At 48.6% G+C, this 27,781-nt stretch overlaps 1 protein-coding gene across 3 annotated transcripts in view; it reads left to right on the top strand.

The window, feature by feature from the left end:
- LOC117223709 (zwei Ig domain protein zig-8) overlaps positions 1 to 26,077 on the top strand; it is a 154,611-nt gene extending 128,534 nt beyond the window's left edge. For all 3 annotated transcript variants that reach the window (XM_076521237.1, XM_076521235.1, XM_076521236.1), the window contains exons 5-8: positions 649 to 702; positions 8,445 to 8,608; positions 9,676 to 9,832; positions 23,420 to 26,077. In XM_076521237.1, coding sequence (XP_076377352.1) covers positions 649 to 702; positions 8,445 to 8,608; positions 9,676 to 9,832; positions 23,420 to 23,556 — 512 coding nt within the window. In that variant the 3' untranslated portion in view covers positions 23,557 to 26,077. The remainder of the gene's footprint in view (positions 1 to 648; positions 703 to 8,444; positions 8,609 to 9,675; positions 9,833 to 23,419) is intronic.
- Positions 26,078 to 27,781: the final 1,704 nt, after the last annotated feature.

Genomic DNA, 27,781 nt, shown 5'->3' with positions numbered 1-27,781 from the left:
CTTTCCAGACCATTGTTGCCGTACACGTCCGGATTTCACGCGAACTTTCGGAATGCGCATTGCCCCTGCGAACAGTCGAACGATATTACTCGCCGATTTTTCGCCGTAATTGTTTACCAATTTCTGGGCTAGCGTTGCTAGGAGACTGTCGCGGATTAATCAATTCCTGTTCACAACATCACAGAGCACGAACATTTTCGTGTACGGAAATATTCCAGCGCGAAAAATATCGGAGATACTTGAAGCGGTATTGGGCACTTAATTAATTAAGCGATTCGCATCGCATATTTTCGATCCGCGCGCGTTCCAGGGAGAATCCTTTAGGAATGATTTTTCGTTATGAATCTCGACGGTCGACGCCTCGCGCAAATATATTCTAGATGACCTGAAATTAATAACCGGCTTCGGCGTGGTCCGCGGAAGCTTCCCGATTCGGTCGAGTCGTTAGATAATTCTCTGAGCTCGGGAAAAAAGTGAACAATCGCCGAAAAGACGGTCGGAGATTCCGGGCAGTGGGTCGCGCGGAGGCAGGAAACGAATGGTCCGATTCCCCGGTGCAATTTCGAAGGTTATTTATCTGTCGCCGGGGCCCCGGCCCGCGTATGACAAATCGCATTTTGATGACCGGCCATTGCGCCTTGCTTTCAGATGCCGACAAGCCGGAGGGCTACGACGAGCCGCATTCTCAGCAGACACGGATAAGTAAGTGAGCGTCACGCGCGGTGCCGAAGCTCTATTTCTGTCGAGCCGTTCCCGCGATTCGCCTAAAGCCTCGATTGTAGTAGAGTCGAGGGAGGATCGCGGGCCGCGATCTCGAAATAAATCGAACGCGCCGCGCCGCGGAGGAATTCCGGATCGGCGCGAATTAACCGCGTATAAATCAAAATCTGCAGCGCGCCGCCGATCGCCGATGCGAAATTTACCGGCAGACGTAAACAAGCCCTGTGACACGATATTTTGCTCGTGGATTCCAGGGACGATTAAAAAATATTTTCAATCAAACAATCCCACAACGGATCGCCGAACGGAGACCCCCGGCGTTTTATTGCAAATTTCTCGTCGGCTGTTGACAGTGCGCAGATACTCACACTTCAGCGATGCAATCAAAACTACATCGGAAAGTTCCGCCGCGCCGGCTACTCGCGGGATTTAATTCGGGATCCGATGCCGCCTGATACTTCCGCTGATTTTTCCTACGGCGAATATCGCCGTATATGCTACTATAATTATTCCCGTTAATTGTCGCTTGTTGCGCCCGCGAATAATTTATGCGGATCCAAAACAAACTCGCTGTTTTACGAGAATTCTAGATAAGTTTCAGAAATATCAGAAATCCGATGCTACAAGATTTTTCCTCAGGTGTTTCCTCTTGCGAATGTAAATCTCTATACAGGTAATTATTCTCGCTAATTGCCGCTTGCTTCGTCTGCAAATAATTTACCAAGATCTAAAAGAAGTGCTTCAAAATGCAATTATTGACTCATAGAATTACAGACAAGCTTCAGAAATATGCGGAACTCGATGCACCTCGACGACGCTTTCACAGACTTTTTCTCTTTAATATTCTTTTTACTTATTATTATATTTTTTATATCGGAATATGCACCGGAAATACGCAGACTTTGACACAATCGAATACCGCGAACACCGTAATAAATGCATATCTTTTTACTCCGGATTTAAAAGGAAGCGCCTTCGGGTATAACAATTGTTTTCGCGAACGGTGGATAAGCTTAAAAAAATATGCGGCACTTGTTAAAAGAGGAGAGAGAGAGAGAGAGGTCGCAGCAAGCTGGCCGACTTTCGTGGGAAATCCAATGTTCGAAGTTAAGTGTCGCAAAATTCGATTACGATTACCGACCCGCGGCAAACCGGGAACGACCCATTTTTGGGCGCATTTCAAAGTCTAATATGTTCGCCTCTCGCTATAATGTTTTTCCCTCGGCGTCGCAGAAACTTCGAGAATATTTTCAGCTCGTTTTCCAGTGGCGCTCGACAAACTTCCATGGAAATACAATTTTTCGGCGGATTATCCGACTCTAGTTCCGATCCACGACACTTAAACTGCGTTTCCGACCTTATTCCGGCGCTCGCAAGTTTTCGGGCTCGCGACCGTTCGTTTATTTCGGTAACAGGGCCGGTTTCGGTCGCTGTTTACCGGAATCCTGTTAATTTTTCATTCGGGAATCACGCGACGGTCTCCGTTCCAGCGACGTCGCGAATTCGATATCTCCGAAATGTTCTCCGAGCGAGAAACCGCGTGTGTTGCTCGGCAACTTTGTTACTCGATTCGCATACTTGCCGCGATACTTTAATTTCCGTTCGGAATCGTACAATTAGTCCGCATTGTGTCCGAAGCTGTCCGTGTAATCATCGGCGCGCTGAATGATAAGACCCGCGTGATTCGCGAGAGCAGTTCATCGAACTTACGCTTCTCGCTCGCGTCTATCTCTTCGAATTCCGCCGATCCAGACCTCTTTTCCGACTGCTCGAAAATCTTTTTGTTTCATTAAAATGCCAATTGGTTGGCAATTTAGTCGGGTGGACAAAGAAAGATCTTTGCGAGGCGTTCCGTGCCGGTTATCGTCGACTTAAAGCCCCGAGGAGAGAGAGCGGATCCCGGCTCGGCAGCAATATAGAAAAGGTCCAGAAATCTCGCGTCTCGGGGATGAAATGATGGAACTCGGAGAGAATTATGAAGCGTCTAGCAGGACGCTGCAAAAAGAATCGACGACGGATCCCCGGCCGTCAAAGCCAGCGAAGAAGCGCACTTATCCTTAAGTGATTGATGTCGACCGGATCCGCCGGTGAAATAAAAAGCCGGCTGTCGGATGATTTTTTAACGGGCCGACGGTGTATAAATGTGTCACCGAAGACCCTTTTCTGTCGAGGAAATACATCAGCTTCCATTAGTATCGCATGCTTATAAATAACGTGCCCCCTGATGGATACCCGAAACATTAGGCGAAATATTACATCAAGCCGTCGACGTCTCCTTCTGTTGTAATTTTCCTGCGAATCGGCGGATCCTCTTTGTTCAAATTTTGCAATCCTCGAAGGACTGCTGGAAATCGTAACGCGAGTCACGCGATTTAGTGTCCTGTTTTTGTACGTTTCGAGCCCCTATTCCGTAAGTGCTCTTTCCACACGGCGACGCATGCGTCGCGATGTTTGCACGATGGATATTATTATACATCGTTCATTATGGGAACGTTCACGCAACGATTCTTGTATTAGCACGGGAAACATTTAAACAAGCTGGCTGGTACACGCCTCTCGCAGATAATTTATTATCAAACGTTCGCGCGACCGGAGTTTGTTCAACAGATTAGACATTTATGATGAGGAAAAATGCGTTATCGTTATTCAACAAAGTATTCTCACGTTATGAGAGATAAATCGGAGCTAGAATATGCTCGCAGAATGAAACCGGCAAAAGGCAGGTGGAATATTATAATTGCTGTGTACACTCTAAAGTAATTAAAAACTATTGCCGACGGCTAGAAGGTCTTCGAATCAAAGGATCCCTTTTCATGCCTGACGGTATTCGCGGGATGAATGAAATGTTTCCTGTTTGCTTAATGTCCGAATGGATAATATTTCAAATTCAAGCATTCCTGATGAAAAATGCTTAGCTAAAAAATACGTGCGATGCGAAAATATGTCTTTGATCGAAGAGAAAATGATTATTACTAGACCGTAGATTTGATGCATTTATGACGGAAATGAGTAGATCAGATCGAAAACAATGAAAACGTTCGACAAATTTAAAGGTACCGTTGGCTTATGTGAAACTCATTCGAATTATTAAGCACAGAGATAAATGTCTGTGGAGATTTCGCGTCTTGCAATCAGTGCGAACAATTCTTATTTTACATGAAAATCCACGGACTACAATAATGTCTCCCTAACTGAAGCTAAGATTGTGCACAAAAATGGACAATTTGGGAAGAGCAGACACGATTATTCGAGGCTTGCGCCTCGTTTTTATAGTTGTTGAGAATCGATGATTATAAAAACGAGACGCAAGATTCAATTTAATCGTATCTCCTCTTCCCAAATTGTCCATTTTTATGGACAATCTGAGCGTCAATTAGAGAGACATTACTATAATCATCGCCTATCGCGTCACGTATTAACGATCAACGCGATTCAGGATCCGCAAAAATGATTCACTTCTTACACTCTGCACGAATCTCTTCCGATGGATCGCGATACGTGAACATGTATTCTTCTCGTTCAGAAGAAGAAGGAGTTGCACTGCAACCGCGGTGCATTTTACCAATTTGTTACCTGTGTTACTTCGTGAACGAGGTCTCGGCGAAAAGCGCAACAGCGTCGGCGGATCGTTGAAAGATTTACACGCGTTTACGTGGCCGGTTGTTCGCGTCGCGGTGCGTTTAGCGAAGATTATCGGCCCGTGGGGAGTACGCCGTTAATAAATTCAGCGGTGAAGCAGAGTGTCGCAGAGCGGGCAAAAAGAAAGCAAAGTAGCACGCTGAAGAAACAGGCTGCCGCGTGCAGTAATAACGGTATAACGTAATATTTCGCCGCGGAGAAATACAGTTCGCCGAGTAACAGGCGGGGGCGGGTGGTGCGAGAGGGCGGGATTAATTCGAGTCTAATAGGATTATCCTTAATCCAGGTAGTCCTGGAAAACCTCCTTCCAGGGTCTTTTTCCTCGTCACCTGGCCGCGCGGTGCGTCTCCAAAGGACTCGGCCCGGGAGAACGGCCGCGTTAAACGAGTCTCGACCGTGATCCCAGCGTTGAATAATGTATAATCGTCCCAACATTATCGCATACCTTACGCTTTCCGCCGCGCCCCTAAACCCATTGTTTTCCGGCCGCAATTCGTCTAATGAATTATTAGGCCGCGTGCTCGTCTCGAGCGCCGGCCCCTTGTTTGTTCGCACTTCAAACTCCAATTTCCGGGAGCAACTATCGCTGCTGCTTGGCCCTTTCGCCGGTTTTTAGTTACTTCTTTTCCCTGGCCGGCGCTGCCAGAAGTAGGTCACGTTTTAATACAGCGACGAAACTTGAAGCCCGAATCGCGGTAAGTGAATCGTAATTGTGATCCCTTTGGGACGTCTCGTTCCGGGCCTTTGACCGCTCCTCGCGCCGGATCCTCCTTCCTCCCGAATACCTCGGCCTACAAGCTCTCTTCCCTGCCCCTCTACCCGCCTTGCCGCGCTTCCCACTGGTTTTCGAGCCCAGATTTTAAGTGACCCCGTTGCCACGGAGTCTTCGAGGGCAGCCTGCAGAAGCGTTGCTCGCGATATCGGGAGAGCGCCCGAAATGCTAGAAAATGTTTCCCACGTCGAATTAAAATGAACTTTCTTCCGTGCGCGGCGACAGCGAATTTCATTATCTTCTCATTAGGCGGTAATTACTGTAACACTACGGGATAGTCGAGGCGGCATAAGAATATTCGCGGACGAGATTTCGAGAATATATTTCACAAACGCAGCGAGCTTAAGCACGCGCTGATAGAATTAGGTTCGGCTCCCCACGGACTTGGAGTAATTATTCTGTGTCGAAGCGCGCCGTTTCATAGCAGGATCGAGACAGCTGTGTGCAGTAACAGCTGAATATTTCGAATGCTTCTTTCTTCAACTTGCTCGTACACGGGAGTGCTCCCTTTGGTATATACGAATGATAATACCAGTCGCGGATATACGGGTAAATATACAATTAACAGCAGTAATTATACAGCATGAACGTGATAGAAACTCGCATCCGATTACTCGTGCATCGTATTGAAATATTTATCGATTTTAAATCCGGTCTCGCAGAATTTATCCACCGATTCAGGAGTTTGAAAAAGAAAATCGATCCAAGGGAATAACTAAGGAAACCGCGATTTTTTCGAACTCGTTCATCTGTCTTCGAAATACGGAAAATTTTTCTTAAAAATAATTCCGATTTTCTTGCGAATAATTCCGATATCCTTCGGAACGTTAACATATTAATCGATTACATATTGAATAGCCGATCGTTACGGAACGCTTTAGAGGTTTCCGTCAGCTTGGAAATCGTGAAGCGCGAGCACGGTCACGGAAAGGACATGCCGAAGAATTTGCTCGTGATTCGCCGCTCATCAGGAATCGCCGCGCGCTCGCCTCGGCTTAAGCGGATCCTGGATTCAGCCGAACGGGAATTATCGAGTCCTCAGAAATAAAATCAAGCCCCGCGGGGGAATGGAAGATCGGGGGTGGCACGGTTGGTCGGTCGCCAGAGGGTGGAGAAGAAAGGCGGCGGGAAGAATTCGATTTCGAGCTGGGAACTGGAGCGAACGAAACGCTCTCGCGCGGCGAAAGGAGAACGCGTCGTTTCACGGCGGCACGCATATTAAACGAGTACTTGGCCCCGGCCCTCTAAATTAAAATGTACAAACTTGACAGCAGCCCGTCCCACCGTGCTCCCTTCTTTTCCGCCGTTTCAGCGGCAATCGCCGCTGTGCCCCGTGTGTCCGCGCGCATTAATTAAAATTATTGCGCAACGTTAATGCGGACCGATTAGTCAGCGCGCCGTCCGCGGAGCCGCGAATCCTTCGGATACAAATTGTTACCATTTATTTCGTTTCCCCGTTCGCCGACTCGTCCGCCTCGTCGGACAACACCCGGCAATCCCGCGACGGATTATTAAAGGCGAGGGAACGAATATACGCCGTCAATTACCGCGCGGTCGCGATACGTCAGACGCGGCTGATGCTGTCAATTAAAAAGTTGCGGCGAAGTTCGTTCCGCCGCGCCGGGCGCGGTCGATCGTTCCGCGGCTTCGCGGAACTTCCGCCCGGCCGATATTTCCACCCGGAGAGCGTAATTAATTCGCCTCGAGGGGTGTTTTCATCACGAGAACACCAAGGAACGGAGGCTGATCGTCTAATGAAGTCATCGAGAAGCCAAGGAATCTCGGGTCCCGCCGCTGATCCGAGCCGATTCGTGGAAACTTGACCTCGCGGCTCGTCTTCTCCATAACCGTGTAACGAACCGGCTTCTCTCTTTCCCGCCGTGCAGAAACGTGAAATGGATTTAACCCTCTCCCGACCGCCCTCGCCCCTACCGCCCCCCGTGCTCCACGCCGAGTAATTACTTTCTCGGTCCTCGACGCAACGAGCCGCTTAACGTCACTTCAAACAGCCGACTGTAATTTGTTTATTTGTGTCGACCGGCTAGGAACGTTACCGCACGCGTAACGTATTTGTCTGGTCGCCGGTGGATGAACACCTGAACGAATACGCGCTCGCGGTTAGTCCTGTGGCTCGAGTATTTTTCTAATTAACGGTAATGAAGGGACAATGCGTCTTGCGAATCGTTAGTCACGCTTCTAAGAATATGCCAGAAAACGGAACACTTCTCGTCGCTTGTTCTCTCAACCCTTTGCTGCATTCGTTGCGAGCACTCGTTTATGCGAAATGAGAACTTTCTAAGTCGCTTGCAGCGGCGACAGATTGCAGTTGCGCGGTGGCCACGACACGTTCGCGAGGGTGGCGCGTTGAAATTGTTTATCATATTTAACACTCGATTTACGGAGCACAAGAAACAGCTGCTTTTGTATTAGTAACAATGCGACATTTATTCTGATTTTGAACAAGTGTTGTATTCTAACATTTGCCGTGAGTATTGTATAAATTGAATAAATAACTCGTAAATGTACCTGTACGATATGAATGAAATTAAAAAATTCCTAACCCGTCATTTTGACGGGTTCCGTAAATCTAGTGTTAATCGGCAGGCTTACTTTTACTTACCAAAAAGGATTGAGAAACGTTAACCGGTTTTTTCGTAACAATTTTATAAGGAAACCAACAGATGACCCACTCAATTACGGAAACTCTTCGGTACGAATAAGTGCTAATTAACGTCGCTACGAATGAAATTGCAGTGCAAGGGATTAAGGGAAATGATTCATCAACTGCGACGTGATTCGAATAACAGAGGCTGCATCACGAGATCACACAAGTAGAGAAATGTCTGACCACCGCAGACCACTTCTACTGGATCCAATGAACGCAATTATATCGGAATCGCGAAAGAGGAGAGAATTAAACGTCGCAGTGGTTGCAAGTAGAACAAGCAAACGCCGATCGGAAACCGGAGTCGAGCGGCGACCGAACTTAATTTTCTCGATAGCGAAGTTAAAAAATCCGACTAATTTCGTTCTCAACGGAAACTGTTCCGTCTGGCCGCAGCTAATTGCTCGACTTTTAACCGGACGACGCGCACCAATTCCAGTATCGCGAGAGTCTGCATGGAAGCTCGGCGTGTTGTTGCAACCTCGTAGACGAGCTTTCGCAGCGACGGACGAGGACGCGCCGGTATAATGAGCTTGACACGCGCTGATGCCGCTGACAAACCATTTAGCGTCGCTTTAAGCCCCGTCTAATCTCGCCGGCAGACGATGCCGACCCGTCGTATGATATTTGTCCGTGCGTGGGTTGCAGGTTACGAGAGCACGGCGCCAGTTGCGGCGATAATGGGTCCCCGGGAGCAGAAGGTGCTGGCGGGCACGACGATCACCTTGAGGTGCGTCATATTGTCCCCGTATCAGACCAGGCCCGTCAGAGGCGTTCAGTGGCTCCGGGATAACAAACTCCTCACATTCCAGGTAACGCATATATCCCATACTCTCTCGGCCGTCCGTAGAAGCTTCGGCGAGACACTAATGAAATTTTTTCCGATGCCGCGCGTCCCGACGCTTCGTCCTGTCGTCCCGTTACTCGCGCCACTCGAGACGGAATCTCGACTCGGAGACCGAAGAAACATGATCGTAAATCATAGCGACGACAGGGCCCGAAGCTCCGAGAATCGACCTTTTCGTCCGCGTGTGACATTTTTGTTCACGTGCGGAGAATATTCCGCGTGGCCTCGAGCTGAGCGGAATTGAAATCGGCGGAGGGGCCGCGTTCTTCGTCTACGCTTCTGGAGCGATGTATCTGCCGAAGGAGATCTCTGCAATGATTTTTTATTTCCTCATTCCTTTTCTTTTTACTTTCTTTCCCTTTTGCATTTGTTTATCGAAACAACGGGTCTACAAGGTGAATGCAAAGAGGAAACCGAAAAATTGAATTTTGCTTCGAATATCGCAACAACCATGATTGAATAAAAAGTCCGCCACGGTTTTAGTGTAAAGGGATTAACGTTTCGTCGAGCGTGTTTTACGAGAATTTGAGCAGATATTTTTAGCAGCGCCGGTTCTTCGGGGGACGGGAACGTTAACGTTGAAGGGATTTAAAATGGACAAATAAATTCTCGAATAGGTTCGGCAGCGCGCGCGCGTGCGCGCGTCGTTCCCCGGTTAAAGCCGGGTGGAAATAATTATCGGCCAAATTGTTCCCGCGGCGAAATGAAAAACGCATGGGTTAAGATCGAGGTCGCGATACCGACCGGCCCGGTCGAACGTTTATTTATTCGCAGAGATTCCGGGCAATACATCCCGCCGGATTTATGACGAAATTACGAGCCGTTAACAGCCTCCGTGGGATTTATGTAATTTTCCGGGGGCCGGCCGATATTTTTCAATCGCAATATTCGCGCGGTCAACAATGGGCCGCCGGACACGGGCGTGTATGATTCGTGCTTTCGCAAATACGGCGGTATTAATTGTAAACAACCGGTTTCCGTTTGCGCCGGCGAGATTTCCGTGCTGCAGTTTGGCGTTCACATTGTTTACAGTCGGCACGAGGCGGGATCAACGTCGAGACGGAGCGAGGCGCGGCACGCACCGTTTCCGAATTGACTTTGGCGTCGGTGACGCCGAACGACGTCGGAAAATACGCCTGCAGACCGAGCGAGGGACGCGCTGACACTGTCATGCTGTTCGTCGAGCCAGGTGAGCACCGGAAATTCACATGAAAATCTTTCCGAACTCCGCGCCATGCCGGTTTCATTTTACAACATTTCCTGTGTACAGATTCTGTTAGACTGTTTCAGCAATGACGAACCGGTGTTATTTTACAAGCCATGCCGTAGAAGCACAATGTTTTTCTACGGCAGCTCCAACAAATTGCTTTTCAAGCGAACAAAAATATTGGAACGCGACAAGGCGCATTTATCGGCGACTCGTACTATTTAAAAATTGTTCTCGTCGCGGTAATAAGTTTACGGACAACAAATGCGAGCAATATCGGCATAATTCTACAATCGTAGAGTATAGAATACAATGCTTTTGTTCCGTGACTCTAACAATTACGATGCCAAGCAAATGAAACGTTGTAATGCGACAAGGTGCATTTATCGGCGACTCGTACTAATTATAAATTGTTCCCGTCGAGGTAATAAGTTTTCCGACGACAAATACGAGTAAACCGGCATTATTCTACAATAGTAAAGTATAGAAAACAATGCTTTTGTACCGTGACTCTAACACTAATGATTCCAAGCAAATGAAACCTTTGCGAAGCGGTCGATAAAATTGCTACTTAAAAATTCTTCCCGTCGAGATGATCAACTTTCCAGACACTCAAACTGGCTTCATTCTACAAACAAATAGTGTAGAAAATAATACCCTAGTACCGACATTTCCGCAAGTCGGTTTTCCAGCAAATAAATCAATATATTCTTCCTTCGACTCGTCAATCATTGACTTGTACTACTTAAAATGTAGATCATAGCCACTGGCCCTGACATTAGCCTGGTTTTCCGTACTTAAAACGTTGCTACAAACGATATATCGACAAAGTACGAATTACGACGCGGTAGAACCTCGTCGCGAGTAGAATAATCAATCGTTAGCCGGGCAGCTCGGTTTCCACAAATCTCGGAGCTCGTAATTCACGAAAATAAAGCTCCGCTGCGTAGCAATCTTCGCGAAAGTTTCGCGGCAGCTGCAGCCGGGTATCCGGCCGCGATGCCGGCCGAGGAGAATTCTCGGTTCCGCGGCGAGCATAATGAAAAATCCAGTCCCGCGGCGAAACAACTAAATACGATTTATATTCGATCCGGGGGGAGCGAGTTGCGGCGGTGCCAGCGGGAAGAGGAAAGTCGAAGCAGGGGATGGCCCATGATCTAAAGTCGCGTCTTAGGATTACTCGAAACACTTTAAAGTTTTAAGGAGGCGGCGGTATTTCACGGCGGAACTATTTGTCTGGCTCAGGGCAGCTCGGCTCGCCGCGGTCCCGGTTTGCGGCCGCGAAAGAAGGAGCGCGAGTTCTGGCGAGGGGGGGAAAGGGGGGCGTGGGTGTCGGTGGCGGTGTCCTCGCGAGAAATAGAGAGGGAAGCGGTGAGTCGAGCCGCGAGAGCTGCATGCGGAATTCGCAGCCAGTAGTCTCTATTATCGTGCATTCTCCTTCGGAAGTTATTGCGCGGAGTCGCATTTTTCTCGGGCGACCGACGCGCCGCGTCGCGACGCCCACCGCGTGCACGCGCGCACATCCGCACGTATCCGCCGGCCGCCCTTCCCGGGCCACCCCGAGGCTCCGCCAGGACAAGCCGTAAATCAGAACTTCGCCGACTCGTTTCGTAGTTTCGCAGATTGCGAATTTACGCGGTTTATAGGCGACTGCCGAGCCACCGCCATTTCTCCGCGTCCGGCGGACGTTAAACGCGTCTTCGCTGTTGTCGGCTCGTCGTCGCGGGGCGCTGCGTGGTCCCTCATTTTCATTACCGCCGAAAGTAACGCGAGATTCCCCGGCGGAGCTCGGAGCGTAGAATGACGCGGTAACTTGCTAATTTCTAAGATATAAGTTTGAAAGTTCGGCTCCTTCAATATGTACTCTAAATCCGGAGTCCTCGGACCGACGTCGTCGGGGTACATATTTGAGTAGCTTAACTTTAATTATTACTTATATCACGAAAATTACGTGGAAGCCGATGCTAATGTTTTCCATGCATCGTGATCGACGGCAACGAAATCCGCGCTTCTTCGCCGCGACTATCGGGGCCGAGTTTCGAACCGAAATCACAGATCGAAGGCCGCACGCGGGCAGACCGTAAAAAGCACACGTGCACCGCGAATCATGCTCGGTTTACAACCCCAAAATTTGTATACCTCGATACCGGGTATGATGAAATGCTCGGGAACGTCGTTTGTTACATCGGCCCGGCAACATTTTGCCGGCGCTCGGCACGCTGGCTGGTCATCGATCGCGCAGATAAATCAGAGTTTCGGCGATTCGCCGCACGGTTTTCCAAATTGCGAATTTACGCATGTTTATGGGCCCGATCGCATAACCGGTTCCCGAAAGAATTACCGTCCTACCGGAATTAAACGCGACCGTCACGGTGGCCCGACGCGGAGATGATTTTTACGAGCGAACACCCACGCAAATATCCTCATAAATACCGCCGTAAATATCGCATAAACGTAGCGCTACGATGAAACACCGGCTCCGATTGGTAGAACTGAATAAATTGCGGGCGCCGGGATCTACGGGAGAATTATTATCGCCCCGACGCCGACGCGAATGAAATTGTTTAAACGACCGTTCACGCTCCACGCTCGATGAAACTCCATCGAAAGAGACTGTACTCACGTGTTAGCGTGGCCGGTGATTTCCAGGCTGTAATTGCTCTCTCTCTCCTCGCTTCGCAGTCGGCAATCTCGCTCCGAGTTATCCTCCTTAATAACTGAACTTAGCACTCGTTGCACTCCTCTCGAAGTTCGAGCAAAGACTGGAGACAGAGCACACCAAGTTCCGAGAGATTTGCTGCGACCAATCGGGCGGCAGCTTATCGAAGACCAATAGGGGTTGCTTGTACCCTGGACGGCTAATGGCTGGCAAATTTTTGTTTGACCTGGAACTTCGAAAACTTTCAGTTTTATTCCCTGCGTTCAGACCGCCTCGGTTCTCACTGCCCCGCATGTAAGAAGTCCAATGCTTCGGTTCACTTCGACTTCAAGCAATAATTCAGTCGACCGATGAATTTACCTACTTATTCCGCCCTTTATAAAGGAACTTAGGGAAGTGGAGGCGATCGTAGTGAGATGACTAACGACTATAGCATTTTCCGGGCATAATTGACTTTATATTTATCGGATAAAACGTATGAAATTCATGTTGTTCATAAATGAACGAGACGAGACGAAGTAAATCGTGACTGGAAACAAACCAAAGGCGCAGCATCTTCATCAAAATCTTCTTCTTCTTCTTCTTCTTCTTCTTCAGTGTCGTTAACTTCGAGAACAAATATACAGGGTGTCCCAAAAATGTCTCGCAATCCGAAAGTGGCGGGTTCCTCACGTCATTTGAAGCAACTTCTTCCTTTACGAAAATTTTCTCCGAGGCACCGTTAACGAGTTATTAACGAAAAACAGTGACCAATGAGAGGCGAGCTGAGCTGACGCGAGGCGACCGAGCCAGTAAGCGTAACTGGGCTTCGTGCGCTGGTTGGCTGGGCCGCCTCGCGTCAGCCGCACTCGATTCTTATTGGTCACTGTTTTTCGTTAATAACTCGTTAACGGTGCCTCGGAGAAAATTTTTGTAAAGGAAGAAGCTGCTTCGAATGACCTGAGGAACCCGCCATTTCCGGATTGCGAAACATTTTTGGGACACCCTGTATAGAATCCATCAAGTGTTGAATACTACCAATAAGACCAAAAACCTCCTCTCTGCAACCATCCAAGCCTGTCGATTCATGAAAGAGCTCAGAATTTTTAAACTTCTCAAGTTATTTTACGAGTCGAAGTGTGTCAAGATATTTGGCGAGGATCGCGTTCCAAATCGCTCGCGAATAATAAAGGTCTCCTCCTCGCGAGTCATACTGCGAGATCGTTCGAAACAAAACACACGTGGATTCGTTTCTCAGTCATTTTCCGTGGAGCAGAATTCCGCGCGCGAGCTCGAGGCCGTCGTCGCGGCCGATGAATCAGAACTCCGGCGACGTCGTCCCGCAGATTGCGGGTTTACGCATTTTATCGCGGCCAACGGAGGTGTTCCCATCAGAAGGCGGGATTAAAGGCGGCGGCCGGGCCGATTTTTACGGGCGTGCAGCGAATTACACGCGTTCCATCCCGTAAACATCGCCGGGGAAATTGCGCGGCGTCTGCCCAATCGCTTCTGTCGCGTGAAACGCGAACGCGGCCGCGGCCGCGCATCGATCGTCTTAAACAACGAGCCGGCGGCGACGTCAGCGGCGACGGCGACGACGACTGGTCGGTTTTATTAATCGATCCCCGGACTCGGCGAAATCGACGTCCGGTGATTAATTAATCGCGCGCGGCGCTGAATGCCCCCCGGAGAAAAATGACTTTCGGTGGCTTTCTGACGAGCGCCGGCTATCGGGAGCTGGCCGCGTTAATTTTTCACGATTCTTTGGCGATTTTCGTGCGGTGCCCGGACACCGCTTCCTTTATTCATTCGCCGAAGGAACAGAGGCGGCCCCGTGTATCTTTCATGCGAATCAATAGTCGCAGCGATAGTTCGCCGAACGTGTCCCTCAATGATTCACGCGGCCGTTCGATCGTCTTTATGACGGAACCGGTGGCTCGTTCTCTGTAACGACGAACAGAAGAATAATGTAGCAGAGAGATTCGGGCACCCATCGATACAGAGCCGCGGCAAGAAGCGTCATTTGGCTGATTCGTCGAATGCGGCGCGAGATTTAACGACTTTTGCGGAAGCTAGACGCAACGGGGCTCCGCAAAAACCGGTGGAGTGCAGTGCCAGTCCGCGGCACGAAGCTGCGCTTTTTGCGCGCGCAGGACGCCTTGCTTCCTGAGCTAATTCTTATGCGCGATCGTAAATAACGTCGCGCATATATCAAAACTTACAGAGAGTCCCCCATCCTCCGTTCGTCCTCGCAGACGCAGTCGTCGCCACCGTCTCCTGCAACAATCCTGTCTTATCCCCGACTCTGTCCTCCTCGCTTCGCTCCGGTCCGCTCTTCCCGCTCGCTCGGCCTCGTCCCGAGCTTCCGAACGCGGAAACTCCTCGGCTGCACTCGGTGACAGAAGCTGCCAGAAGCACTTCGAGAAACGCGGCCAGATTAAAGATACAATTCCCCGATTCTATTAATTAAGAAAGTTAATTACGGCAGAATTCAATTTTCCTAATTGCACATCACCGGAGTCCTCGCGGCTCTCGAGGCTCCGCCCTCGATATCTCCGTCTCGAAAACCCTCTCGAGGCCTTCCCGAACTTTTCCGTTTCGTTCTCGGAACGTTCGCGCAGTCACCGTTTTCGTCGGGTTGCTGTCTTCTTCGCTTCTCTTCTTAACAGCCTCGCCTTCTTCTCCCCCGCGCTATCCGCCGGATTCCCATCTCTGTCCCCTCCTTCGGAGGTTCGAGGGCTCTCGCTTTGAGTTTTTCGAGGATCTTCGGGTCCCGGAATCCACGGGTCTCCCAGGTTAATCTCCCGGAATCCGTTTTGAAGCTCGCAACACGCGAGACCTCGCGGCGGGCTCTTTGATGTTTGTTTCGGTGAGCGAAGATTTTAATATTTGGCCCGTGTTCAGGCGGACCCGGCCGCTATTAAGGACCGCCCGGCGTGCTTTTAGCGGTCGTCCTGCCCCCGAGCACGAGTTTAACAGTTTGCCGGCAGGAAAAATTTGGCTAACGACTCGGCCCGCCTAAGTCGCTCCGCCGTAATAGCGCGGAAACTCCGCTTTAAAGCCGCGTCCGTGATTTAACCGCCACGGATTTTACGCGCGCCGGGATCTCGTCCTTAAACCCGCGCTCGAAGCCCCGTCTCAAAACTTTTCGAAGAAGGAACATCGATTTCTGCGAGCGAACATTCTTGTCTAACCGCGCACCGTCCTATTCTACTTATCTTGTCGTTCGTCTGGCCAACATTTTATTCTCGCGGAGATAATATCTGTTTTACTTTTCTGACCGGAAACGGAGTTATTTTGCTAGTTAAAACTGTTACAAAATTTTTTTCTTGTCGCCAGAACAGTCACCGAACTCGTTCTACACGTTTCTCGGACTTCCGATGCATAACATCGATATTTGTGAGCGAACATTCTTGTCCTATTTCCGCCGCGAAGCTCGACCATTTCTCCGAGCTTTTTGAATTTTAACGAAAACAATTTCACTCGTCTGAGCCAAGATGGAGTTATTGTCCTCACTGGTACAGTGACAGAATTTATTCTACTCGCTGGTATGGTGACAGGATTCATTCTACCTTCTTCCAGCTTCGCGAAAAATAAACATCGATTTTTGTACGCGAATATTTTGCCTGTCCTATTCTACATTCGCATTCGCCAACTTGTCTGACCGATTTCGTTTCGACAGAGATTGTTGCAATTTAATTCGTCCGGTCAATGACAATTCAAAGGGAAACACCGGCTATTGTAAACGAACGTGTGTCTGTCTGTCTACCGGTTGGTCCGATTCTACTTGTCAGCCAAAGAGCGTCCGTCGGCTCTCATGACCGAATTTTATTTCCACCGGGATCATTCCTGTTTCACTTGTCCGAACACAGCCCAATTTCACCTGGACAGAGATTATACCATTTCGGCCGGCCGGAGGGGAGATTTATCCTACTTGTTAGAACAGTGACAGCGCTCCATGACTTTGATCCGTGAAAGGGGCTCGACGATCACGCACAAAGGACTTTTACCGGGCCGGCCTGATTGCGACCAGCGCGATCTACTTGCCGCAAAGCAGCCGCAGTCTATTCCGCCGAATCGATTTAAAAGCGGGGCCGGACTGTTTGAGCTGCGGGTGGCGCAATTAGAAAAGAATCGCGCTTGGTTTTGGCAGCGGGCGTGGAAAGTTCGCCGTTACGGAAGACGGATCGCGGCGTCGCGGAGGGAGGAGGGCCGGGGATTAGCCGCGCCTGGGATAACGCTCGTTCGCCGAAGATGTCGGGGCAACCAGCTCCGCACATTGTTATTGATATCTGCGTCAGAGAGCAACGTGGATCTCATCGTTGACCTTAATAAGCGACCCTCCACTGCGGATGGTTTAAGGCCAACGCCGACGGGCCTTGCGAATCAGCCTTAAGAGCTGCGCTGATCCGGTTCGCCTCGGTTGGCGGCCGGCCTTAGTGGGTCAGTGGTAGTGGTAATGGATCGTATAAATCAGCCATAAGTGCCCCGCTAAGCCAGCCTACCGGGCTTACCAAAGAACTCTAGATCACCGGGGGCCGGGCCGGCGTTGCTCGGCGCGCGGCGCGCCCTGCCGCTATCAGACGCTACGAATTAAAATATATAATGCAGTGATTAAGGAAAATTATTAAGGTCGGCCTAGCGTATCGGCCCTGTGGCGTTTGAACGATCCCCAGGGACGAGAGCTTTATTCGCGGCGAATTACCGCGAAACCATTACCATCGCTAATCGATCCGCGATTACTCTCTCATTGTTTTTCTCTCGCGGTCAAATCCCCGTGATTATTTCATCGGCCCGGTTATCGGAGCACCGTCGATTATTAATTGCTATTCTTTCGACGGTTAATTGCGACAGATAATAATAATAGGGAGACCCCCGTCCGGCCCTCGGCTCTATCGAACGGTCATTATTTTTACAATTATCACGGTTTGCCGGTCATCTGCGATATTGGACGAGTTATGGTCGATTTATATTGTCCGCTCAGAGAAGAAACGTCGTGGCACGATTCGGCTCGGGCAAATGCGTCATCGATCGGCAAGCCTAACTGTCGATTAAAAATGTTTTTTACATTCGTCTTGGGAAGATGCAAGCAGCATAGCACTATCATCATTACGCGACGAAGAAGCGAGTATAAGAAATTAACGTCGTTCTGCATCGTACGAACGAGTTCGTTCAAGCACGTTCACTCATATATAGCTTCAGCAACACATCGTTTTTCGAAGATGCCGGTCGTAATATCTCTGAAACGCATCGCGCACGAACGTTCATACGTTTATGCCGAGCCGAATCGCGCCGTAAACGTTCCATGCCCGAACGGATAATACAAATCGATCATTAGCCGATTCGATCGATTCGTTTCCATTCGTCCTTTGTTTTCGGCTTTCGCGCGCGAACCGACGAATCGATTTCTGCACTGTCGACGGTGGGAGTAGCTCGCGCCGCTGCCTCGAATTCGCGAACGATCTACAAGCCCCGAAAGTTGCGCGAGTGCCACTCCAGGTCGTCGTCTAGTTTCCCGTAGGAGCTCTTCGAAATTGTCCCGTGTCCCGCGCGTTCCTGAAGTCGATCTTTCTTCGAGTGCTACTTCGCCGTTGCTTGGAAATGCTCTGGGAGTCATTAAACCGATCGATACTCGAACCTCGGCGAGCACTTCTGCCCAGCGAGTGTTCCGTCTCACGCGGGGGAACGGCGCGGCGTTTCACCGATCTCGCCGGAGCAATGCTCGGCTCGTTCTACTTACGATGTAAAACTCGTAAGCCGGCCTCGATCGGGCACCGAACGTTTCACTCGGAAATTCGAGAACAATGCCCAGGCGAATTATTTATGCGAATTCCCCCTCCGCGGTATTATCTTCGGCGAAACGTTCCCCGATGGTCGAATAGCGAAGAAATTTTTTTCCCAGCGGCATAAAACATTACGTTCCCGCGCAAGGAGGAAAACAGAGAATTGGAATTATGGAATTATTCGTCCCGACAATGAATCGCCGATTCGCGTTGCTTCTCGCTTCGGTGGAAGGAATCGATTGAACCCCGGGCCGAGCACAGGTACCAATCGATCGAATGAAATGAACGTCCGGTCGAGGAGTTTCATTCGCGTTCCGCGGCAACGGCATCATGAATTTTTTAATAATGCGGAAGACAAAGCAGAGCGAAAGAAAATGAATTCTCCGGCTGCAATTCGCGCGGATATTTCGGGTCTGAAATTTAATAATATCGCAGGAAGCCGGCGGGATGCCGTGGCGAGGGGCGAGGGGAGAAAAAGAGCGGGGGGGACAGGGGACAGGAATGAAATTTGGTGCCGTATAAACGGCAGCTCGGGGAGTCGTTAAGTGTTAAACTCCCTACGAAGTTCCTGGCCGTGTACCGCTCGATGCACGCACATGTATATATGTACGCTCGTACATATATATGTATAGAGAGCGAGTGAGAGGAAGAGAGCGAGAGAGGGAGAGAGAGAGCCAGATATATATATATTTAAAAATCTCGAAAGCGGACCATGAATCTCTCGGCTGGGGCGGCGACATATTGGAGCGCCGGGAACCCGTCGGACAGAAAATAATGTTGAGACTTATTACCGGGATGTCTGGACGTCTTACTTCGTCGGGCCAGATGGAGGTTCTCACGGGGATTTCATTCGGCAGTGTAATAGAAATTCCAATGAAATATTATCAACCCGTGAATCCTCGATGTGAAACGTAGACGGTGAGATATTTAACGCCATCATCGAACGTGCTGCCTCGGAAATTGAGAGCTTCGTTACGGAAACGACACTGCAAACTGTTCTCCCCCCCTCTCCAGAGAAGCGCATGCAAGCTCCACCGTTCGAATCTAGCTCGGCAAAGTGCGCGGTGTGAAGGCTGTCAGGAAATTTTCCGAATCGAAGTCGACCGTTCGATTTTTTTTTGGAGCTTTCGGCCGGATCTACAAGCCTCGTAGGCGATCTTGGATGCGCAACCATAAATCCGGGGATCCATAATGCCGGGGATTATTTTCACTTTCAAGCTTCCAGGCGGCTCGCGGTGTCATTGACGAATATTCGGCGCTGGGAGCCGGAGATCACCGATTAATGCCAAGCAACGTTAACCGAAAATCCGTCGATGCCCTGCCACTCTAATTGAACGGTCAATTGACCGTGCCCTATCCCGGCAGCCAATTAACTACCCTTGATACCCGGCCTGGACAAGGACAGGGAAGGCGAGACAAAGAGAGAGGATTGCGAGCACCGATGTCCGGAAGCCGTCGTGATCTTCCGGCCACGGGCTCTCGGCTAGAGGCAAGTAGGAGCCGACACTCCTCGAACGCCGAGGAAATTGTGTAAACCGCAAGCGGGTAGGCTCCGATGCCTCGGAGACTCCATCGACCGTAAACTGAATCGTGTTGGCAAAGATTTAGACCCGGCCCTTGTACCCTTCCGCCCCTCCTGCGCCCCCACCTGACGCCTGTATTAGCGATGAGAATGTCACGTGTGCCGATCACGTGTTGGGCCTGGAAACGTCTGCGGTTTCCAATGGGGTTGCCAGCCGTGGATTACTGTATTTGGGAGCAGTGACGATGCGGTGAACTTTGTGGTTTCTCAGGATTAGCTTTCATTGTATTCCCTCCCTACAATCACGCTCGGTCGACCTCTTTATAGGCGCGTTACCCTCCCCGCTTCGTCCCGCGATTATTAGCTCGCAGTTCTGGAAAATGGATTTTATTTATTACGAGCTTTCGAATCTCGGGTGAGATTTATAGCGAATATAGCGAATCAATGGGTTACTTATACATTTATATTAAACGTTTTAGAGAATAAAATACATGCACACGCTTCGATATTGGGTTCAACAAGCACACAGACACTGTGGTTGGTGGAAATAATTTTAAGCTACTGCTTTATAGCAGTAGTTGTTGCTGATATAGTTTAAATCTTTGGGATCCGTAAAGAGTGCACTGCCAGTCAATCTGATCAATATAGAACGAACTCTTTATGATCGAAGTTCCAGGAGTACGACCATAAAGAAGAGACAAAATCGGCAATGCGAAAACGAGCAATTAAGGGAATTGGGATCGTGAATGGCGGGCTTCACGCGACTCTTACAGGACCAGCGATCCCGTTTAAATATCCGAGCCAATCTTCGATGACTGCCGATTCATACGACTAATGACGTGTATTTCGTGCGAGCCTCCTAATTGGTCATGCGTCTCGGTCTGCGCCGGTCGTGACCATTTGATCCCCGCAAACCGAAGCCAACGCTCTAGAACCAGTTATCATCGATCCTTGCTGGATTAAATTGGATCCGCCAGGCTCCACAAGTTCATGGATCGATGGAACTGAATGATGCAGCGCGATATTTCGATAGGTACACGCTGATTCCACGAGCCATAATCTTCCGGCAAACAAGATAAAATACGCGCTCCTTAATATGGCTTCTTTCGACTTGAAAGCTTACAAACTTATGCTTGAAAGCAGCAGAAAATCTAGCAGAAAATCCAGCACGAAATGCTTCGCTTCGTTTCTTCCAAAACTGGCGATTCAATGTTCATTCGGGTTACACGATATTGTCCTTTAACGTTTCGCTTTAAAATCGACACTTTAGAGCTTAGAAGAACTGTCGCCAACCGATGCTTTTTTACCTCATAATAAACATTCGCCCGTTGAGAAATAAAATAACTAAACGTGGAAAAGCATCGAGTCGCGAATCATTCAGCGGAATTGTAGAAACGAGGAGCGAGTCAGAAGTTATTCCGGGAACACTGTTTACAGGCTACATATTTGATTCGCCGTGCGGTATTTAACGTTCCAAGTGCGTTTAATCAAAAGACGGTATTCATAGCCACGCGGTCAGGGAGCCGCGTCGTAACTCAAACTTCTAAAAGTAACAGCCCGGAAAAGTTGAACGCTTAATCGTTCGAGAATATGAAAGCATAATTACCGGCGGGTTGGGCGGCCCGGGAAATTCGCTTGCCGACATGCCGGTGAATCGAGCGTGAACGCCGAAGTACCACTTTCAGGCGAACGAGAAAGAAGAAGCAGGCGAAAGGACGAAAAGAAGAAGAAGAAGAAGAAGACGACGAAGAAGCACATGAAAGAAACGCGAAAGAATTTCGACGGTTCTCAACGCGCGTAGACGGACGCCCGCTCGTTTTTCTCCGGCGAATCGCTCGTATTTCTGTCATTAGGGGATCAGGGCTTGTGTAATCAGAGAGGAAATCGTTAGAAAAGTCATTTCAAGAAAATAAAGTACCTGTTAGCGGCTCCTCGAAAAAAGTCAAGATCCCGTAAAGCGTCGCCTAAGAACGACTGCTTCGAGAGCCTCAAACAGCCAATAGTTACAGCCCCGGGGCTTCCACGTCGTTAACGACTTCAACGATTTTCCGTATCCGGTTCGGCAATCGACAGCTGGCCCCGAAACGCGTTCGCCTACTTCTCCCCATAAATGCGAAATCCGGAAAATCCCGCTCGCTCCGAACGACGACGACGGAAAAATCTTCGCGGCGCATTCCCAATTACTCCGCACTCCCGGCGAATTGCTCGGCAATTCCGAGGCTTGTTTAAACCTTTGACGCTACCAAAGGACTGCTGCCTCCTGACCGTCGATTTATGTCCGTCGACATAATTTAAATTTACCGAGGCCGAGTCGAATTTTAGAAAATAAAAATTATAGAAAATAAACTAAGAGAGTTTTATCGTTGATATTATTTTCTCGCCCGATTTCTAATCAATTTTTGCATAAAATAATCTACTTACAACGCGATACAAATTCCAACATCAATTCGAATAAGGCAAGAGAGCGTTTTGGAGCGTTCTGACCGACAGCAGACGTTTAAATCCCGAGCCCCTTGGAGCCCTAGGTACGGCAAAGGGTTTAATTGCGCCGGCATCGAATTGCCGAGTTAGTTACAAGGCACTCGCCGTACTCTATCGTTGGACATTTTAATTTTCAGATGGGTTCTGGCTTCGTAACAGCTCTTCGAGAGCAATGTAATAACACGTGCCATGTGAAATAGGGTTTGGCAACGTACTCGCTGCTTCTCCTATAGTCTGACGGTTGTGCGTGTCTAACAGCATCTGCTCGGGCACGTTCTTTACGTTCGCGAGGGATACGGTAGCATTTACGCGGGGAATTATCTGCGGAATACTTTGCATTCTCGTGCCGCATGCTGCGACGAAACAACGCAGTCGGGTCTCCGGATGCGCTGTTCCCGGAGCAGGACAGTCTAAGCGAAATTATTTTAACTTTTTCTGCGGAGATTCGAAAGCCCACAAAGATCCGGACAGCGGATCCACGGGCTCAGCTTCTCTTTGTTCCGACGAATAAGGTGTTAAGGTAATAATAATATTTCCGCGAAGAGAGGATAATTATTCCGACTGCAGGGGTTTCGCTTTTGTCGCGGCAGAAGAATTAATCGAAAAAATGACAGCACGCACGAGACGGTGCAGCGTAATCCGTCGAAGCGCGTCTCTTTAATTCAATCTCGTCGCGGAGCCTTTTTAATTATGCGAAGAGTCACGGTAAATAACGTTGCCGGAATTGTGCACGAATGGTTCGGGCGGTCCGTCTAAGCCGTGGGCATTTTCGCGACCAAAAGCGAACGCTGCTTTCGGAAGATTAGTGAAGCGGAATTACTCAGGTTCGAGGAACTCGCGGGCAATTATTTGTCGGCCCGGGCCCGGCGTCGCCGCGCTAAAGAGCGTGGTAATTAATGAAGACCTTTCCCGACGACTAGCCCGGGCAACGCAGGAAAAACCTATAATCCGATAGTCTCCAGGGGACATTGATTTACGAGTCCGTGGTTTCATTATTCTTTCAGGATACGTGGCCGAGGTTCGCGCGCTCGTACGCGGATCCGACGAACGCCTTCGGGTTTCGCGAGACGCCGCGCAAACACCGCGAAACCGCGCCTGACAAAAGCGAAAGCACAGAGAGAAACAGACTTTTATTTCTGTTTCAGGAGAACGTACGGAAGCCATGCAACGTGACGCCGGATACGTCTCGTCCGGATGTGACGTCAGCCACTGGCCCGGACTTCTGCTTCCGTTCTCGTGGTTTCTAATACTCGCGCGAAACAGCCAAACTTCCCTGCAATAGCGCCGCACCACGACAGTATTTCACGCGCGCCTCCGCGCTCGACCGTTCCCGGAATTGAAGGGAATGCGCCAGAAATTCGAGCGACGTCGGCTAGATCGTAAGCTAGATACCTAGGGATCGTCGATGATAGAGCGAGGACACGCGTCGACGTCAGAATCCCGGAAAATGTAACGGCGTTCCGTCAGGAAGCATCGTGGACAGAGGATTTTGATGTAACTTTTAAAGAATTCAGGTGATGGGCTTGTCGATACAATTATCGTTTTATTCAGTGTAAGAAGATTTCGTTGGAACTTGCATTCAGACTTCGCAGAATTCGCGGCTGAAGTTTCGAATTGGTCGTTCGAATCGTTCATTCCGTTTCAGTGCATCTATGGAAATAAAAGATTTTATAAAGTCCAGAAAGTCTCAGTGCACTCGAATTTTTAATTAATTTTCGATGTTTAAGCTGTCATAATTTCGTAAGAAAGAGTCGTGCAACAATAATCCTGAGCTTATTTTAAAGCTAGGAGCTTCTACTTTTATTGTAAATTGTCGATTCCAGAATATATAATTTTTAATTAATTTTCGATGTTTAAGCTATCATAAATTCGTAAGAAAGAGTCGTGCAACAATAATCCTGAGCTTATTTTAAAGCTAGGAGCTTCTACTTTTATTGTAAATTGTCGATTCCAGAATATATAATTTTTAATTAATTTTCGATGTTTAAGCTATCATAATGTCGTAAGAAAGAGTCGTGCAACAATGATCCTGAGCTTATTTTAAAGCAAGGAGCTTCTACTTTTATTGTAAATTGTCGATTCCAGAATATATAATTTTTAATTAATTTTCGATATTTAAGCTATCATAAATTCGTAAGAAAGAGTCGTGCAACAATAATCCTGAGCTCATTTTAAAGCTAGAAGCTTCTATTTTTACTGTAAATTGTCGATTCCAGAATTTATCATTTTTTTATACGCGAAGATTTAACCAAACAAGTTCAAACTTTGGACGTCCTCCGAAGACAGTAGAATTATTTTAAAATGCCTTTTGTCCCATAACGATAGGACTTCTGGTTCCTGAGATATTGCGATGTGATTGCCGCCGCTGCAGCACTGACCTACCTCAATAACGCGGAGTTGCGCTGGTCAGTGACGTTGCGCTGGTCAGGGGATGTTGCGCGGGTCAGAGACGCGCGCCAGCGGGTTTCTGACATGGTCACCTTTAAACCCTTATATCTTCGGAACCACTAGTGCTATCGATTTGGACCAAAATTCATTTTAAAGGGCAAGCTTCTCGCTTCCAGCGCACGTAGATTTAATCCATACTCATTCTCTAGGAACATAATTAACAAAGTGAATGACTTCGTATTAATTTCCGTAGACCACAATTTCCACTCGACCGTACATTTAAGCTCATTACCTATTACTGCACGTCGTGTAACTGTAGACTGAATCAATTCCATAACTCCAAAAGTTATTCAATTTAATGGATTTATGCTAAATAAGTCAGTGCGATCTATAATGCAGCCGCATTACTCTGTTATTAGCGTGAATGACAGTGTTAGAGACTTTCTGGAGCTTCGACCGTTCAGATTTCAGTGGAGAATGTTCGACTAATCGATAGATCGCGTCGTAACATGTGATTATAACTCCCAGAGAATGAAAAGCTGAAGCTCTTTTCGCTGGTGAATTTTTAACGCCGCGAACTGTTCGCTTGCTGCAACTGACAAACGAGAACTGACAAAAGGGCCGAAGGAAACGTTCGGGACGGAATTCGCCGGTGAAGTGGCCGCGAGAAGGGGCGTCGAACGTATTTTTTTACGTAAATAATTCAGTAAGCGAAGCCGCAATGCTGCACTTGATCTCAACGCGTCGGCACGTCTTTTTCAATTCGCCGTGGCAATTCACGGCGCTTCTTTGAGCGTACCTCTTCAAGTGAATAGGGTTAAAGTGGCCGTGCCGGCGTCAAAGGATGTGAGGGTAATTCGATATCCTGTGTCTTAGCCACGTCGATGCCTCTTCCGCGCCAAGGAGCCGGGACGCTAATGAAATCTTTAATTCATAACTTTATTCGCCGGCGCCCGTAGAAATGAGCCGCCGAGCCTCTGTCGGGGAAAACGGTCGGCAGTTTTGTAAATAACTGAAGTCGGGATTTCCACTTGTCGTCGCCCGTACGATTAATTAAAAAGTATGATTATTACCTGCGCGGACTGTGGAGCGTTCGCGCGGATGCAATTAAAAGCGCAGCGGCACGATTCTCTAGAAATCTTCTCCCGTTGCTTTTTCGAACGAGGCGTCTTCGTGAAATTGTTCTAAAAACGATTCGACAAAACGTACGCGAACTCTCGAAAATTCACGAGCATCCACAGTCCAGGCAGGCTTTAGCATAGTATTTATTCGTTAAAGTATTCTAAGCGTATTCTTAATGCACTTCGAAGAACGAATTTATTTTTTAAACATTCGCTGCTTGTTCACGTTTCGTTCGCTCGAACACGCGTCGCACTCTTTGTACGTTATGTTTCTAAATAAATCTGTTCGAAGTACCGGCGGTTTAATCACAGCGTTCGACCATTGGAACGGACGAAGCTTTTTCCGAACTTAGAATAGATATTGCACTCCGTCGGCGACGGAATTATTCCCGCAGACCCTGCCTCGCCGTCCCCTCGAACAATTTTGCATTATGAATTACAAATAAGCTGGCCGGTCGCATCGGAAATCAAGGTGCGACTCTGACGGGCAAGAATTTACTTTTCCATCGCTCGCATCGATTCCGATATGAATTTTAAAACACGGCGGGCACGGGGTTCTATTTAAAAAATTGTGGAAGAGGGCTGAATCCGAGTGGTTTCTCCCCTTTCAGCCTGAAGCTAAACATTAGCTAACCCTGTCCAGTCGGGTCTACGACCATCGTCAGCATTTCCACGGGGTGACAGCTACGCGAGTCAATTTAGCAAGGCCCAGGACATTTCGAACTATCCTCGAACTCGTTCGTTCGTGACTGAATGCAAATAACCGGTAATAATCGTGAATCCCGCCCGGCTGGGAGCAATTATCGACGCAAAGCACCCTTGAATTGTTGCCGTCGAAATACTCGTTGTCCTCGAGTCCCGAAAATTCGACGATCCAGCACGAAATAACAACGAGCCGTCGTTTCTACGCGGACCGTTAGAAATCGAATTATCCCGACGGAAAAAGTTAGCGAATAGTCTTGCACGAGGAGGGAGGGGAGGTGAAACGAAAGGAGGGAGAAACGAAACGGATTTCGGGGGTTGGTCGAGCCTGCATGACAAGGCTCCCGACCGGAAACAGGCTCCACCGGCAGCGCCAGGCTACTTCAGCTGCAGCCTCCGGCCGGCCCGACCCGGCCCGAACTTGAAAAATAATTCAGCACGCGGTAATGTCCTGAATATAAAATTCACCGAGCGCCGGCCAATTTCGGGGCGGAAGGGTTGGATCGGAGTTCCGGCGAATTTTCATTTATAAATTCCGAAAACTTCCAGCCGAATCCCGCGCAGAATTGTCCCCAGGAAAAACCGGTCGGCGACTTGGAAATTAATCGCTGACCCGGCCAGAATTCTTTTCGGATCCCGTTCGATGATTAATGTAACGAACCGGGTTCATCGGGACTGCGCCTTCAGAGATTCATTTATCAGCTCCTGCCACGAGTCGCGTTCAACGACGTCGAATGTATAAGTGCAAGCATTTGGTAACGTCCGTCTGTCGAACAATGTTCTAATAATGCCAGCAGAAGAAGACGGTTGAATAAGTTACTTCGATTGCGCGGAATTTTATAATGTCGCGTTGCATTTTATATCTTGCATCGTGTCGAAGCTTTTTCTACTGAACGAGACCGTGAACGAAGGTCTTCAACACTCTGGTAATATTTTAAATAATCGTTTCAGAACGATCGGGTGTCTATCAAAAAATATCCAAGAGCTTAACTAACGATCATTTTAATAAACTTGCATGTTAAGTGTTCGATCATTGGACAAGTGGAATTTTATAATGTCACGTTGCATTTTATATTTTGCATCGCGTCGAAGCTTATTCTACTGAACGAGACCGTGAACGAAGATCTTCAACACTCTGGTAATATTTTAAATAATCGTTTCAGAACGATCGGGTGTCTATCAAAAAATATCCAAGAGCTTAACTAACGATCATTTTAATAAACTTGCATGTTAAGTGTTCGATCATTGGACAAGTGGAATTTTATAATGTCACGTTGCATTTTATATTTTGCATCG

Source organism: Megalopta genalis, chromosome 4 (genome assembly GCF_051020955.1).
Source record: "Megalopta genalis isolate 19385.01 chromosome 4, iyMegGena1_principal, whole genome shotgun sequence".
Lineage (NCBI taxonomy): Eukaryota > Metazoa > Arthropoda > Insecta > Hymenoptera > Halictidae > Megalopta > Megalopta genalis.
The sequence above is the reverse complement of the archived record's forward strand: the minus strand, read 5'-3'. Positions and strand labels throughout refer to the sequence as shown.